Source organism: Centrocercus urophasianus, unplaced genomic scaffold (genome assembly GCF_019232065.1).
Source record: "Centrocercus urophasianus isolate 14NV4802_14NV808 unplaced genomic scaffold, USGS_Curo_1.0 seq_34, whole genome shotgun sequence".
Classification (NCBI taxonomy): domain Eukaryota; kingdom Metazoa; phylum Chordata; class Aves; order Galliformes; family Phasianidae; genus Centrocercus; species Centrocercus urophasianus.
This window is the reverse complement of record NW_024884911.1, coordinates 8,330,930-8,347,208: the sequence shown is the minus strand read 5'-3', so window position 1 is coordinate 8,347,208 and position 16,279 is coordinate 8,330,930. Positions and strand designations below refer to the sequence as shown.

General features: G+C 47.4%; 1 protein-coding gene across 6 annotated transcripts in view; it reads right to left on the bottom strand.

Moving 5' to 3' along the window:
- Positions 1-16,279, bottom strand: part of MVB12B (multivesicular body subunit 12B) — a 50,083-nt gene that overhangs the window by 16,723 nt on the left and 17,081 nt on the right. For all 6 annotated transcript variants that reach the window (XR_006170881.1, XR_006170880.1, XM_042830770.1 and 3 more), the window contains one exon: positions 9,765-9,859. Coding sequence is in view for 4 of the 6 variants with exons in the window: in XM_042830770.1 (XP_042686704.1) it covers positions 9,765-9,859 (95 nt within the window). In the remaining 2 variants the exon portion in view is untranslated. The remainder of the gene's footprint in view (positions 1-9,764; positions 9,860-16,279) is intronic.

Sequence of the window (16,279 nt, the reverse complement as noted above, 5' to 3'; positions counted from 1 at the left end):
TGCTCAGAGCCATTAGCGGAGCCACATATTTATATCGGGTAAATTTCATTTGCATATGCAAATTATATCTAAATACACTGCACCATTAATATGATCACTAATTACATAATAATAGTCACCAATCTCCACACAGATCAAACTTACAGTTTTGTAGCTATTAAGGAAATTGTGCTTTGTAATTAAGATAATCCTCATTTCCAGATGCTAATTAACTATATAATAATTAGCTGCTTTTGCTAATGCAAATTAAGTATTTTCATCCTTACTGGTAAAAGAGTTGCTTATCAATTAAAAAAGAGACAACCGAGAGATAATCCCAGCTCCCCTTTAAAGGTGAAAAGGTAACTCCATTTTTATCAGTCTCATGTGCGAATGCAAATTAGCACTGATTAATCAAGTCACAGAAAACGCACCCGTCTCGTAGCACGGACGGATGTGGGCAGCTCCCTCCCGCCCTCCACAGAGTGCCTGACACAGCTCAACACAGCTCACTGCAGTGCATCAGCTGCCCCGTGTGCTCAGCACTGCGCTGCAGTGGGAAGGCCGTGCTCAGGGCCGTGCTCAGGGCCGTGCTCAGGGCTGTGTTCAGGGCTGTGCTCAGGGCCATGCCCGTGCCCTGTGCCAGCCCCAGCCACAGGGCTCTGCTTGCGGGCGGCTGGCATCCAGGGGACTTTGGCAGGATTCAGTGGCGGCTGCAAAGCATTCATCATCTGCTAAACCAATCCGCCAGCTCCACACCACCATTTGTCATTAATTATGCTAATCAGCAAACCATTACTCTCTGATGACACCGCGGCACTTATTAGCTAGTTACGGCTTCTCAAAAGCACGGCTTATTGTGCATGCGAGTGCTGAGCATACATTAGCCTACAGGGAAGAAGTGTCCAATTACGAAAAGAAGAAATTTGCTATTATCTCCTCCTAACAAACCAATTTAGTAATTAGAAAAGTCTCTGAACTCAGAAGGATTCTTTAAGAAGAGCCGAATGATGAAACTGGAGAATTTTGTTTGCAATAACTAGTGGAGCTGGAACTAAAGTGACGATATGGGAACAAGCAGTTTGAATTCAACATAATTACAATTCCTGCACCGACTTGAAGCGATCAAAACTGCGGGCTGTATGAATCACGGCCGTGCCTGGCTCAGTCCTTACAAGCCCTCATTATTTACTGCAGTGCACACACAGACCCGTGGTGCCCCCAGCCCCACCGCCCGCAGCAGCGCAGCCCTGGGGCACAGCAGCCCTGCCACACGGCTGTGCCACAGGACCCCAGTCCACGTTGTTTTGTCACTGCGAGAGGAATGCTCCCAGTTTTAGAAGCTTAATATGTGTTAAGAGCTCGTTAATATCATCAGAGTAAATGGGCCTATTAAAACATCTTTAAGCAATATCTGAACATAAATCTCCCTAAACTATATTTAATGACTGTACTTAAGATACATTATATGCGAGTCTTAATGAGACATTAGATAGCATTTTGGAGATTAAAATTAGAGAATCCATATAAAGTCTGTCCACTTAATGTAGCCTTAAGCTACGCTGATGAAAAGCATTACTACCAAATTATTACTTCATTAGGACAAATATTTTCTAATCGTTCCTGATTTATGCCATTACTCGCTTTCCTATATATTATTTGTACACAATATATAAACACACAATATATAAAAGTACACACAAACAATCTTCTCGTTCCGCAGGAGATGAGAGAAATCCTGAGATTTCTAATGGCTGAGTTAATTACTCGTCTCCTTTCTACAGAGTCAGAAATAAGCGCTCTTTCCCAAGGTCCGTTTGCTGCATCCCCACTTCCCAACTTATCGGCAGATTTTAATTCCGCCTTCACCAGTGGCTGCTCTGCTCTGCGAGGAGCAGCAGCAGGACGGGACGGCCGGGCTGGGCCTGCACCTCGGCCCTCCGCCACGGCCTGTGGGGGGGAGCAGCCCCGGATGGGGACAGCGTGGTACTGGATGGCTGTGACACAGGGATGCCCACCTCGGGGATTACGAAACGACGCCACCGAGATCCATCCCCGGGGAGGGGACACACCTCCCAGCCTGCCTGCAGCCGGCCTGAGAGATCCCTGGCGTCAGAGGGAATCTGCAGCGACGAGACTGTTTTTATTTGTTCTGCCTGCGTCTTCTATCCAAAAGAGAGAACATCTCACTGTAACAATTCTGCATTTTAACGGTGCAAATTAAGCATTCTTCATAAATAACAGCCTGGTTTTCTGCACTAGAACGCCTTTTTATTAGCAGCAAGTAACGAACAATGAGCGATGTGTTCTATTATTCTTTGTCAAATCAGAAAATGCTACATTAGAATAACTCTGCTGGTCAATGTAATATAGTAGATTAAATTCAACTTCTGTGCGAAAACCACTGTAAAACAGCATGATAAGAAAGCTATAAAAAATTTAATTTTACTCCAAACTCCATCAGAAAAAAAAAATGGTGTGAAAAGTAATTTTGCATAATCAGTACACGCCATCTGGAACAATTAACCGATTTCTATAGAACTATGAGGATCAGTCATATCTGCTTATTAAAGATCAGAAATTATACAAGTAATAAATCCTTGAAAAAACTAAGCGTACTCCCGCCTGTCAACGCTATTTTAACTTCAAATACTGAAGAACGCCTGATAAGGCTGAAAAGAAGAGATTAATATATGCAAATTACATCCAGCATTTAAAATCCCCAACAACTGTCTCCGGTTTTCTGTCCCTTATTGCCGCCTTTATGTTTTATTCATACACCAACTCACCTGTCACTTCTTAAGCTATAATATTATGGGGGTATTATTAAACAGCATAAAGCCGTGCTTTAATTGGAAAGCTTCATTGCATTTTCCAATTATTTGGAGTAAATTAAAAGCAGATGCACATAGTTTAATAAGGAGTCTAATATCAGTTCCGGGAAATCAAAATTCATTGTCATTACTGTGCCGCGATAGTTTTGCAAACTGTACTCGATTTCAGAGGTTCTGAAAAGAAAATCTGTCGGTGCAATCTGTTAATTGTCATTTGGTTAATAACTGTTTAAATATCCAAACCACAGAGCAGCTTCCTATTTAAAAAAAATGGAACTACGGCACTCAGAAAAGCAAAACAAACACGATGCAGCGCCTGGAGGTCGCACCGCACAGAAACCGCTGTGAGCTGCGCTGCCATGGGGTGCCTGCATCACCACGGGGCCCCCCAGCACCACCACTGCCATCCTGCATCACCACGGGGCCCCCCCAGCACCACCACTGCCATCCTGCAGATGCCAGACCCCACCAGCACCCCTGGCAGCAGGCGCATGGCCCTGGTATGCAGCGGAGCCCAGGACAGAAGGAACGAAGGCGCAGCGCTTCCTGCAGTGGTCGGTAATGGCACACGGGCACAGAAAAGAGCAGCGCTGCAGCTGACAGCTCCTGCACCCGTACCACTATGCATAGATGGGATGGGAAGACAAAGGATGCGGCTCTGGACCAGACCAGGTTAAGCAGAACACAGCATGTGGGCCGAGCCTGCTGAGCCCAGCGCCTGCCCCACCACAACAGGCACAGCCGAGCTGAGCCCACCACAAACACTCCTCTGAATCCCATTAAACACAGCATTAAGCACCACATCTCCCTGCCCGGAAGACGCAGCTGCAGCACTTTACATCAGCCTTCAGTTTCCCCGCACGGCTGGTTATTAATAGAGTCTTTTGTGTTTTGATGATTATCCAGCTCTCTAAGTCCAGAGATTGGGAATTGCAGGGCAGGAGAATGGGCTGACTTTAATCCCAGCCCAGCAAAGAGGTTTCAGTGCAGAATAAAGCTTGTCTCACAACTTGTCTGCTTTTGGACCATTCTGATTAAAATTCAGTGCCACACAAAATAAATTTAGTTCTGCTTTGATTCTTAAGAAGTGCAACGAATGCACACGGGCAATTCTGGATCGACAGCAAAATGTAGCACAGGGCCTCTCCTCTGCAGAGCAGAGCGTACCAAAGTGCTCCAACACACGAGGGGACTGCAGAGCCACCAGAAACTACACGTGAAGATGAAGATAAAAGCAATTCTTGTGCAGTGAACCAAAAAATACCATCTTTCTTTTTTTCAAAATTACCTGTTTTAATAAAGCAGACACGCTGTGCCAAGCGAACCATTTAATTATCCGCAAAAATGATGAAGGAAAACAATAGTTTGCAAAAATAAATGACTAACCTCTGATTAAAACGTCTGTCCTCATTACAACCAGATAAAAGATACAGTATCTTTTAAAAGAAAGTGCACATTGAAGAGAAGTAAGTGGCAGTTGTAGCATAGATAACCTGGTATTTTGCAACCAGACAGAAGTTGACACATGGGCACAGAAATGTAGCAAAGCCTGTAACTTTTCTCCCACTTCTTGATCTAGAAAGACCACCCTTCCTTACTTTTCCTCTGTGTGACGCATGCCATGCGGTGCTCTGGGGCTGGGCTGGTGGGCCCGACCTGGAACAGGACAGCAGAACTGGGCCCTGCTGCAAGAGATGGAGCTCAGGAAGCATGGAGGGAATCACGCTGCGTAAGAGCAACATGTAAAATAAATCCTGCAAAGAAATCTACCTATAAAAAAATGACAAGTCCTCTTGCTAACATCAGTATTATCCAACACAGGAAAGTAACTTTCTTTCCCTCCAGGAATTCGCTGGCTTTCACGTTTTTTCAGCTCGTTATCATCAGTTTCCATTCTCCACTGCCTCTGGAGCTCTGCATTACACATCAGAGCATGTTCCCAAACCCTCCACGTGTTGCAGGCGTTGGGCTCCCCAGTCCCAGCAGCTCCATGATGCAGTCCTGCCCCTTGCACAGCTCAGCTCCTCCAGGAGCCACACATGAGGGGCTGCAGCAGTGGCATGGCCAGAAGCCGCAAAGCAGCAAGGGTCATTTGAAACACCGTATACTAACAGGCAGCAAAGTATACTGTTTGTGTTGCCTTTTTTCAGTGCAGCTTCTGTATTTAAATGCTCAAAATAAATGAAACTTGGTCACATCCAAGGGTAGCAGATCACCTTGTTACCTCCAGGCAATGCCAGAGCAGCAACCTGCAGAAGCAGAGGGTGACATGATGGAAGTCAGGTTCCTGCCCAGAAGGTGAGAGCTGGAGCAGCATTTGAACATTTGTGCACTTGTTTCAAATACAAGATTGGTCAAAGAGGCTCTATTTATTTTGTACACACATATTCTGATGGGGCAGTTCATGCAATGCAATTTCTGACTTGACAGTCTGAGTGCATCAAACTCCAGAAGGTACACAGAGACATTGTATATGAGGCAGTCAGAATGGGCAGCAGAACCCACAGACACCCCCTTGTAGCAGGACTCAGGAGCCAGCAGCAGAAAGCCTCACAGCAGAGCTGGGGCTGCCAGCAGGGCACGCACAGTGCCAGCAGGGGCCTCATCCCCCACGAGCAAGGAACTGCACAGCGGGAGGCACGGGGCCAGACAGAGCCCATGGCTGAGCAGGTTGGAACCTCATTCTGCAAGCTCAGCAGCTAGTGTCCAACAACGTCCCGCCACGTGCTCCAAAAGGAATGCTAAGGCCTCGTTCCACCCCTAATTCTTTTCTCGAGATGGCAACTTGATCACGTATGCCCAGCTTGCAGGTCAAAGCAACTCAAGCAAAACCAAACCTGGAGCGGTGCAGGAAGTTGGGAGCTGCAGTCACAGCCTGCCCTGCCAGCAGGCCTGCACTGCTGCCCCTGGCACAGCCCCGGCAGCGCAGCATCCACCACCACGCTTTGCTCGCTGGCACTCACACAGCACAGCACTTCCTGCAGGTGAGACTCTGGAGGCAGTGGCATCCTGCCCTGACACACACTGTGATTAACTTCAGAGAGCTGCAGTGGCATTAAGGACCATCCAATTAGCGAGGCCTGCAAGAATATTCACACTGCTGCATCTCTTGGTTTCTGAAAGGGTTAAAGCTGATTATTAGCATATAATTTACAGGTCCTTTCTCCCAGGAAAGAAATAATGCACAGTAAATGCCACATTCATTTTAATAATACATGTTACAGTCTGTGCCCAACATCTGCACAAAGGTAAAGCAGACAGATTTTTTTGACGTGTCCCACTCTGCCATCCAAACACAGCCTTTTTGTTTCTTAAGTGACGGAAGGTTTAATCAAGAAAGCAGGCAATTCATCAATCGGAACAAGGCTGCTCGCACCGCCCTGACAGCACACACATGGTTCTGTACAGAAGAAACCTGGCCACCTGTCAGCAGCACCTCTTACATCAGGATATACAAATACACCAAGCGATCAATCCTCCAGCTCTTCCCATTCATTTCTTTGTTTTCTTACTATATTTTTCTTTATGCTAGATGTTGCCCTCATTCTCTGCAGGGATAGATGGGAGACAAGGCAAGCTATGACTGTTTATATACTATCATAAAAATTTATATACCCTTAAAGTGACTTATTTCCCTTCTATTTGAGTACCATTATTATAAATAATTTTTCACTTCATTCAGGAATTTTCCCTATGTGTTAACATCAGCAGCTGCCTGTGAGTGCTCCCTTCTCCCTCCATCCTTGTGGCTCCAGTAAGACAAAGCAGTATGCAGCCGGATGATGCCACAGCCTGAAATGAAGGCAGTATGTAGTCACATCTTAATTAAGCTGAAGGCCATGAAGAAAGTCTGTCCTGTGAAATACCAAGCAGTGCCTGCTGATAGGACTGCCTAGAGCAGCCTCGTTCTTCTTCCAGCTGCTGCCCATTGGAACATGCATATTACACCTGTCAGCCCTCAGCACTGTGCTCCTTGCAGCACCACAATCCCAGCAGCGTCAGGTCTATTGCAGCTCCTCCTGCAGCAGTTCTGCGTTGCACACTTGGGAGGTGTGGGTCTCCCCTCAGCATCCTGCCAAAGGCAGGTTCATCATCTGTGGTGCAGCCAGGACATCCGCTGGCCACCCATGATCAACTGCAGAGACTGGAAATGACACCCGGATGGCCAAAACTGTAATTACTGCTTTCAGGGCCATTATTTCCTCGACTCCAACTCTGCAACAGTAATCACATTATATGCACAGAGGAGTATAGGACGGTTCCAGTGGGGGTATGGCAATTTCTACCAACCCATATGTTGAGACACAGGGCAGGCTGCTCCCCTCACTCACCACAACAGGCCGAGTCCTCCCCAGTGTCACGTGCCGGGACAACGCTGAGCCCACAGCACAGACCTTCAGCTCCTCTGCAGCTCTCTCTAAATATCCCATCCCCTTCTTACCACAGTTCAGACCAAGGCGACACCAGAACTAGGAGATAAGAGGCTGCCCGTAATGGCTTTTGTTTCCTTCAGCCAGGAGCCTTGCATTTTGCCAGGAGCCAAGAGAGGGAGCCAGCAGCTCGGGTGCACGTCAGCAAGGCCTGCTCCCCACCGCTCCCCCCCCACCTCCCTGCACCGCCGGGTTCCCCCCCAGACCCTGGCCTCGGAGCACTCAGGGCAGCAGTGCAGAAGCGCTCCTAAATGTCCTGTTGCCATGGCACTGCAGTGAGACACCAACACTGCAGCACGGATAAAAGAGACTGGCTGAGAATTGCTCCTACACAACAGGAAACTTCTGAATGGTTTCCACCACACGCCTTGGGGTTGATCTGCCTCGGTTAGGTTTAAGTACGCAGAGGGAATTGTCCCAGCACCTCACCACAGCTGCTGACAAGGCTGCAGCGGTCCAGAGGTGCAAACGAAGATCCCTGCCAACACAAAGGATGTTTCGCATGACAAAAGCGTTTCTACAGAATTGTCCCCCAGCTGCAGTAGCCATTACACCACGGTATGCACAACTCGGGTAACAACGTGCCTGGCAGAGAACGTGCAGTGTGGGGGAACACACCCAGCCATGCACTTTGAGTGAAATGTCTTTGTGCAAATGATGCCATGCCTAGTTTTGTAGGTCTGTTTTATGCCATGCCTATAACTATCCTGTAAGACATTCCAGATATTCGCAGAACGGGTTGTTTTTCCAGGCTGCTCATGCTGCAAGCAGAGGCAGTCCCAGAGGCAGTCATGCCCAGCAACTCTCAAGCGGAAGCGCTGCTTCCACCAGTGCTTTTGATGCCGCATCAGAAGAGAAAACACAGCTCTGCCATCCTCTGTGCAGGATGGCCTCGTGAGCATGAGAACAGAGCATGCTTCCCCTTACATTTCTAAACCTATTAGGGCAGGAAGGTAACAAGAAAAACGAGTACTGACAAGAATTATGCCACTGTTATATTCTGTCTATTTAGGAACCTGAAGCTGCAGTTTCAGTCAGAGATTACCTCTTAAATAACCCTTTGATTATGGTACATGAATTAATGCCATGTTCCCATGTAAGAAGTGCCACTCACTATTAATGGAAAGGACCTGTGAATGGAACATTTTTGCCACCATCTTCTATGAACCTGCACAAGCAGCACTTACTGTACAGCCCACCAAATCCACTGCTGCTGCTTCTGGGCTTCCAAGCTGTCCTGAGAATCCATTCCAGCCAGGTAAATGGAGCTCACTTTCATTAGATTTTGACAGTCAGGTCTAAAGCAAGTATTTTTCTCCTCTTGCAAAAATGTTGTAACAAAGAGAAAACTGCTACCAAGTGTGTTTCTACTATGGCTATAACAATATTTGTTCAGGTGTAACAGTGCTCAAAAATAATTAATTTTAAATAAAAATCTCCCACACTGCTTAGCTGAACTAGATTAAAAGACAGCCCCATAAGAGGACAGGCAGGTGAAATGTACTCCTGTGCACGTAACACTCTTCTTTAGTCTGCAGAACCCAAAGTCCTTTTGCTGTGCTTTGTGAATAGCTTCCAGAGTGCAGAGCTCTCAGCACTTGCAGGAGTGAGAGACTCTGAAGCACAGCTCTCTAGAGTATCCCTGCCTCTTTGTGCTGGGCCCCAGAAGCATGCTGCAGTCCTCAGCATTCTCATCTTCCAAGGAATCACCACTTCAAGGCAGAACCTTTTCAGAAGAGCAGAGCTGTCAGGGACAGCTCAACGGGGACCTCAGTTCCAAAACAAAGCCACCATGTGGTCCTAAAGCACAGTAAAAAATTACCTATACCCACATAGGCAGACGTTTGGGCTTGAGCCTCAGCACGCTATTTAAACACACATCTCCCCTACAGACTATGTAAAAATAAAAACCAGCAAAAATATTCATAGGCAGTTCCACATCAGCATCTGGAAGCTATCACTATCTCCAGCATTAGCATACCAGCCTGGATTAGCAAATGGAGAGCAGAACAACCTGTATTCTAATTTCTTTCTAACTTCACCTCCACATCTGATTTCAAATTTGCCCTAACATCACTTGTTTTTCGTAAGTACGTTGCACATAGCAAAGAACTGCGTGTATGAAAACTCCTCTTTGCAATGCAGGATGAGCCTCCCAGGACATGAGCTGAGATGTCTGACACAACTCACCAGTGAAGGTCATAAAAAAACTGAGAAGCAAAGTTTGTGCCAGCGCTGCTTTCACCAGAGCTCTCACCTGGAGTCACTGTGGGCAGCTGCATCCCTCGCTGACGGCTGCCATCTCCTCAGTCAGTAACACTCACTACTAACAACACTCCTGCCCAGGTGTTTTGTGGTCCCTCTGCATTCCTGCTGCTCAGTGCTTCAATGGCACCTGCACAGATCTGGGGTGCATTTCAGAGACACCACCCACCTGCCATTCATGCAAACAAGTCTGCTTTAACTTGGTTAACCTTCTGGTTACTGAGAAGCAGAGAAACCACGGCGTGCGCCAGCTTACCTGATATGGCATACAGGTTTGAGTGCTGGTGCTCCAAGTCCAGGCGGCTGTGACTTTTGCCACGAAAGCTAGCAGGAAGCGTCAGTGAGATATGCCTGAAGAAGAGAAAGGGAGACAAAGTTACTGCAGAGCAGAAGATGCCCCCATTGGCCGAGGTGGCTCCCGAGGAGCCCCAGGTGGGCTGCCTGCTCCCTGTCCCTCTGCAGAGCAGCCAAATGCTACCCATCACCCTTGCTGCAGGCAGCAGCGAGCGTGCCCTGCAACTCAAACTTGTATTTTTCTAACACTGATCTCAGGTCCGCGTGAACTTTTGTAAAACATTATCATTCATCGTCTGCATCACATCGCCACGTGCAATGACAACACTCGTAGCAGGGCTCAGTCTGGAACAAGTGCAAAGGCAGTGGCCATCACCTCACCCAGCAGAGCTGCCCACCTGCAGGTGCCCAGCACTGCCCACTGCCAGGGAACCCGGCGCTCTGTGCTGCAGCTGCAGGAGCCCTGGATATTATCCAGGAGGAATCAGACCCATGCTCTCAGCAGCGGGTTTTATCTTTTGAGCAAATCATCTGGAAACTGTCTGCCTTATTAAGAAGCCAGATTTTGTGAAGAACCACATATTTTCAGATCTTGATGTGGCTGATGGTGAACAGCGTGGATAAAATAAGAAAAAGCAAAAATCGGTTTGAATTTGCTGTTCTTCCCAGAGCTATTTCTAACAAGAAAGGTGGTGTGAAAATAATTTCAAATTTAGCAAACAGTATTTTGTTAAAACAGAATCTGTACGGGGCTCTGCCAGCAGAGGCAGTTTGTCACAGACGTGCTATAAACCACAAGAGTGCTGCCTGCGGGCGCTGCAGGCTCCTCATCTGTTCGGGTTTTTTGTTCGTTTCGTTTTTCTTTTAATAACAGCATCCAAAAACACTTTCTGAGGCATCAGAACAGCCAATAGAAAGATCTTCTGAAATTCTCTTGCTGGTTCCGAGGATGAATTTCGTCATACCTGAACAAAACAGTAGCAAACACTCCGCACGTAAGCAGAGCAGATCTATTTGGAAAAGGTCAATTTCTAAGCAGAGTATTTTAGAAGTTCATCCAGCACCTGCTGCAAGAGGCTCCTCCCTCCTGTATGTGCAGTTCCTGCTGGCCAACCAGCACCAGGCGCCCAGCCCAGCACTGCTGCCCCAGAGCCACAACCATGCGAGCGCTGTGTGGGTGCTCAGCCTGCAGCGCTCTGCTCGGCAGCACTGCGGTGTTTCGTTGCCTCTCCCTGGCTGTGCTGTGTGGGGCCATGGCCGAGAGACAGAGGTAAGGACTGCTGCAATGACATCGGTTCTCTCCCTCTCCTCCTCTTCTTTAAAGGCATGACATTGTAGGGAAAAAATGGGAAACAAAATCTAATCTATTTTAAATTAATGCAAACTTCGGCCAAGATCGATATAACTTCTACCCAGTATGCATTCTCCTTATGCATTGTGAAAGCCAAATCATTTTGCATTGTAGAAGACAAAAAAAAAAAAAAAAAAAAAGAGGAAAAAGAGAGGCTGCCTTTGAAAAGCAAGAAAATCCCAATTACAGAGTCCCCAAGTTCCTAAACACATATCGTGAAAGTATGTGCAGCTCTGCGGCATATGGCAAATCAATTACTAGTTTAAATTTTAAAACAAAAACATGGTAAATGCGTTGCAGAAATAATCAAGAACAACGGTTTGGTTTAGATTACAGCGGCCACTAGAGTTTTGAATACAATTAATCATCATTCCAGGCAATGGGAAGCCATATTGACACTTATTCCTAATTTGAATATTTAATTAGGGTGAAGTTCTTCATCAAATTACACAGAACTGGGAGGAAAGCCTGAAAGATTTAAACAATTACTGCTTTAACCCCTCACCAGCTGCTCACCTACAAGCACAAGAGCATCTCCCCAATGCTGCAGAGCTGAACGCACTCACGCCACGCGGGGCAGAGCCCACGGCACCATGGCTGCCCCTGTGTTCCCTGCTCCTTTGTCACAGCAAACGTTCCTCAGATCTCCATCTCAGCACCAAGGGATGCTCCCAGGCAGTTTCTTGGAGCCAACGGAAGGCTGTGCCCAGAGCCCCCTGCAGGGCCGTGTGCTGCGAGGTGCCCAGGATGCTCCTGGCCCCGGCTTCCTCCTGCCTCCCACACCGGCCCTTCATGTGCTGTGTGTGTCCATATAAGAAAAGCCCTGTTAGTGAGAAGCAGTGTAATATGAACTCTCTAGAGCCATAATTAGAGCAAACTAATTGAAGTTGTGTTTTGACACACTTTCCAAATTCACGGGTGCTGCATGACATATTCACAACACTGCTGCTGCACAGCCACGGTGACAGCAGAATCATTAGGCTAATAACGCTTATTTGCATTCTTATCATGCCAGCAGCACCGTTAAATACTGCTTCGCCAGTGCTCGCTCACTGAGAAAGTTTCCACTGAAAGATATTAACAGTAATTATGAGTACTTCAGTGGAATCTCTAATGTCAAGGAATGGCAACTCACGTGAATTATCCTAGTGCCAATTATTTTTCGTTTTGGACTACCAAAAAAGTGATTTCTGCCCTCCCCTTGCACAAAAGCAGGGGGTGCGGAGCTGCTGTCCCACAGCAGCAGAAGGAGGAGGAGAGGAGGGCAGGCAGTGCCCACTGCAGGAACGCACACTGCTCCTGCACAGGTCAAGAGAGGGATTAAAAATACGTGTTATATACTATGTATAATTTCCAGGTGACTTAGGAAGAAACAGCCACACCACCACAATTCAGACTGGGTTAGATTTAACTGCTCTCTTACTTTTAGTCTTTCTTTTATTTTTTAAACCAACAGAAAGCATCTACATGCAGCAGCACCAGAAGCAGCACATGATGAGAGGCTCTTTGGATGCAAGCAAAAAAGGTCTGAGGTCTGCATACATCATGGCCCTTTTTTAATGTTTCTAGAGAGAAACACATAAAACAGGTCCAGGAATGGCCAACAGCTCCAAACCAGCGATCAGGGACTGTCTGCGCGAAGGTGATAAACTGCTTTTGAAGTTAGGGAGAAAGTACTCATAAAAAGTAACAAAAGAGCATAAGGGGAAATTCCAGATATCAAAGGATGCTCCATAATTCATATAAAAATATCAACAACACGTAGCAGAGGAACAATGGCAGGCGTTTGGTCTCCAACTGGATGAGATGAAGGCAGCAGAGGTCAGGCAGCGGCTCGGAAGCCGCCCCACATCGGCCCGCACAGAGCACCAACGGCAGCCCCAGACCCGGGTGCGCACCGCGCCGATGCCCCTCTCTCAGCAGTGCCTTCTGGGCGAACCTGAGAACGGCACTGCAGGTACTGCAAAGCCCCACAGGAACAGCCCAAAATAAACAGCTTATCTTCCCTAATGGATGGATTATGCAAAGATCGTGAAAAATCGAGGACAGAAAGATTAAGAACATTCAAACCTGAAGACAAAAAGACACCTACAAGGAATCAGTCGGGCCGTACTTCTCAAGAAACACAAATCCCATTTGAAAGCCTTGCCTGTGGGTAGAGGAAAAGCCTGCTTCTAACAACGCCCTGTGGGTGCTTCACTGTGGGGTCGGAGGCCATCTGCACCACTGCTCACTTGACCAGAATGGATTTTCCAAACTGTGGCTTGCAAAAAGCGCCACAACAGACACCTATGGCTCTGGCGGCGTCCAGAACCCCATCTACAGCATTTCTTCACAGCCCTTAACTTTTACGGTGCTCAGGCCTTGCACTGCCAGAACACCTACCTCATACCCCAAAGAACTGCAGTGAAAAACAAAACTGCGCGGCAGGAACCACCTCGGGTAATGGACTCCATTCCAGACAATCTATTCTAATCGTGTAAACCAAATATTTAAATACTTTCTAAAACCTTGCTGACCCTTTGCCTAAAACAAGCACCATATGGGCTTTGCAAGCATTTCATCTCATTCCAAGCTACTAAAATATCCTGTTTCCCAAAAATCAATGAGAACTGGTGGAGCCAGATTAAAATTTTATAAAAGCCCAAACGCGTGAGAGAATGAAGAAGGGAGTGAGCGATTCTTTCCACTTTCACATTCAACCACTTCATCTTCTCAGCAGCGAGGAGGAAGCCCGTCCTGCACCCTGCCCAAGGCAGCACGCTGCGTGCCCGCACCCTGGGACTGCAGGGCTTGGTGTCCCATGCCACAACCACAGCCCTGGGGCTGCATGGAGCCACAGACCGGCAGCCAGGACGCACGGCTCGACGTGAATGAAGCTGCTGCAGCTCCTCTGTGCAGAGATTAACTTAGTTCAGAGACTATAAGCAACCAGGATGGAACAGCTGCCAAATAGAAAAAGACCAACAAGTTTAATTTATGCTGCTTGAAAGTCTGACCTGTAGCCCATTAAACTGTTACGGGCAGAGGACGGCACCGAGCTCTCAGCCTTCCGGCTGCAGCTCATGCAGTGGCGCTCCGGGTGGAGCAGCACAGCCTACTGCAGCCCGCACCGCGCTCCCAGGGCCATGAACTCTTCGGTAATGAAGCAGTAGGGTAGAATTGCAGAGCAGCAGAAATCATCCAAAAAGATACATTATGTGCAGCACAGGTTTTCCAGGCTAGCACTTTAAATTCCACCAAATCAATCACAATGGAGCCCAGGACCGCGCCAAGCCAAGTCCCACACTGCCCCACACCACCAGCACACGGCCCCGCACCGTGCCCAGCAAATACCCCTGTAAAGACTCATCTGGGAAGAGCACATCGTCAGCACTTTGCCAGTAATAAATAATGACAGTCCAAACACTTTACTAAAAGCAATAAACTCGAAACGTGCTTTTGAAAATGGTGAAAGTGATTGATTTAAAGAAGGAAATATCTGAACACAACCCCATGCACTTCGGGGTGAAAGCACAGATTACAAATCAACAGTGGCAGAGATCATATTAAATAGGAAACAACATACAAGTTTTAGGGGAAAAAATGCTCAAATTCCCCCACTGGGCTTATTTAACAACTGAGAACACAGCTTCTGTGAATGAATACCTTTGGTTCATATTTAATGACCCTATGCTACACCCTAAAGAAAACATGCCTTTAGGAATATTACTACACCAGGAGCAGAGCTCTATAAAGAAAAATGATTCTAAGGATATTGAAGCCTCTTCACACAGAGCACTCCCCACAATTTTTCAATGCATCCTCAAAATCAGCTAAATTAATCATACTTCTCGCAACTGCAGAAAATGTCCTTCTTTCTCAAGTGCTGCAAGGGAATCTTGTGCCTGGAAACCACTCATACTGTTTAAACATTTTTTCCTAATCATCGTTTTCTGCCACTAAAACATACTGGACTGCAACCAATTTTTGCACGTCTTCATCCAGCTGAGTTGGATGCAAGCCATACGGTCAGTGTAGCTTCACAGCAAATTCCTTATGGGAAGCAGACTCTGGATCAATGTATGCCAGTGCTGCTCACCCAGTTAAACAGGGTTCCGGGTCCAGGCTCGCACAGCGTACACACACCACACAACTTCTGCCTTCACGTTTGCTTCTCACTGCTGCTACGGCAGCGGGTCTGTGGCAGACACTTCCTCCAAGGTTCAACTGAACACCTGCCTCATTGCTTTTTATCCGCAGCCTGCGATGCCACCCTTGGTCTGTAACAGGGTAAATAATTTAAAAACAAGAATATTTCACGATTTAAGTGATCTGAGCATTCAAATCAAATAATATACTTTATTAACTGCAAATTAGTTTCAAAAGAGCTCTAGAGTAGAACTTATCAGAAAAATGCATCTCCACCCAGAAAGAAAGACTTTGTAGAGGACTGGACTGACAGAGCTCTCTCAGGCAGGTTTCTGAGTGGCTTCCAGTCAAATCAAAGCCATCTACCTCTGTGTGCGGCAGTGTTTCATTCAGATGAGGGATTGAGGCAGACCCCGGCTACCAGGCTGCCAGTGGGGGCTGTCCTTGCTCAATGGCAGCTTCCTGAAGTCCTGGCTGTGCTCCTCACTGGAACAGGCAAGCGCTGAAAGCTCAGAACTTTCTCCTCTACAGAGTCTCCAAGAAAACTGCTCTAAATGTCTTCAAGAAAAAATTAACGCTGTTACTTCAAAATATTATTGTTGTTACTTACAAACCAGGGAAAGCAGAGGCTTCCTTGCCTGCAGTTCCCCTGCTGCACAGAGTGGGGCTGGCGTGCCACTGAGGAAGGGCACATGGCTGCTTTATTAGCTGCTGCCTCTTGCACATCATCATCCTGCAGCACGCAGCCACACACTGATCGCTTTCCAAGCCCCCAGGACAAAGTTCAAACACCATTAATAAATCAACCTGAAAACCTGACTCCTCTGCTTGGCGATGGAGACTCTGGGCCCTAGCAGCAGCAGCCCAGCCCTTCGCTGTGGGCTCACCCTGCAGGCTAGGAGCAGCCCAGGCCCTGCCATGGCCACACGGCACAATGATGCCTCTTCCTCCTCCCAGCTGCAGCTCACAGCCCCACACGGCTCTCGGGGTCAGTG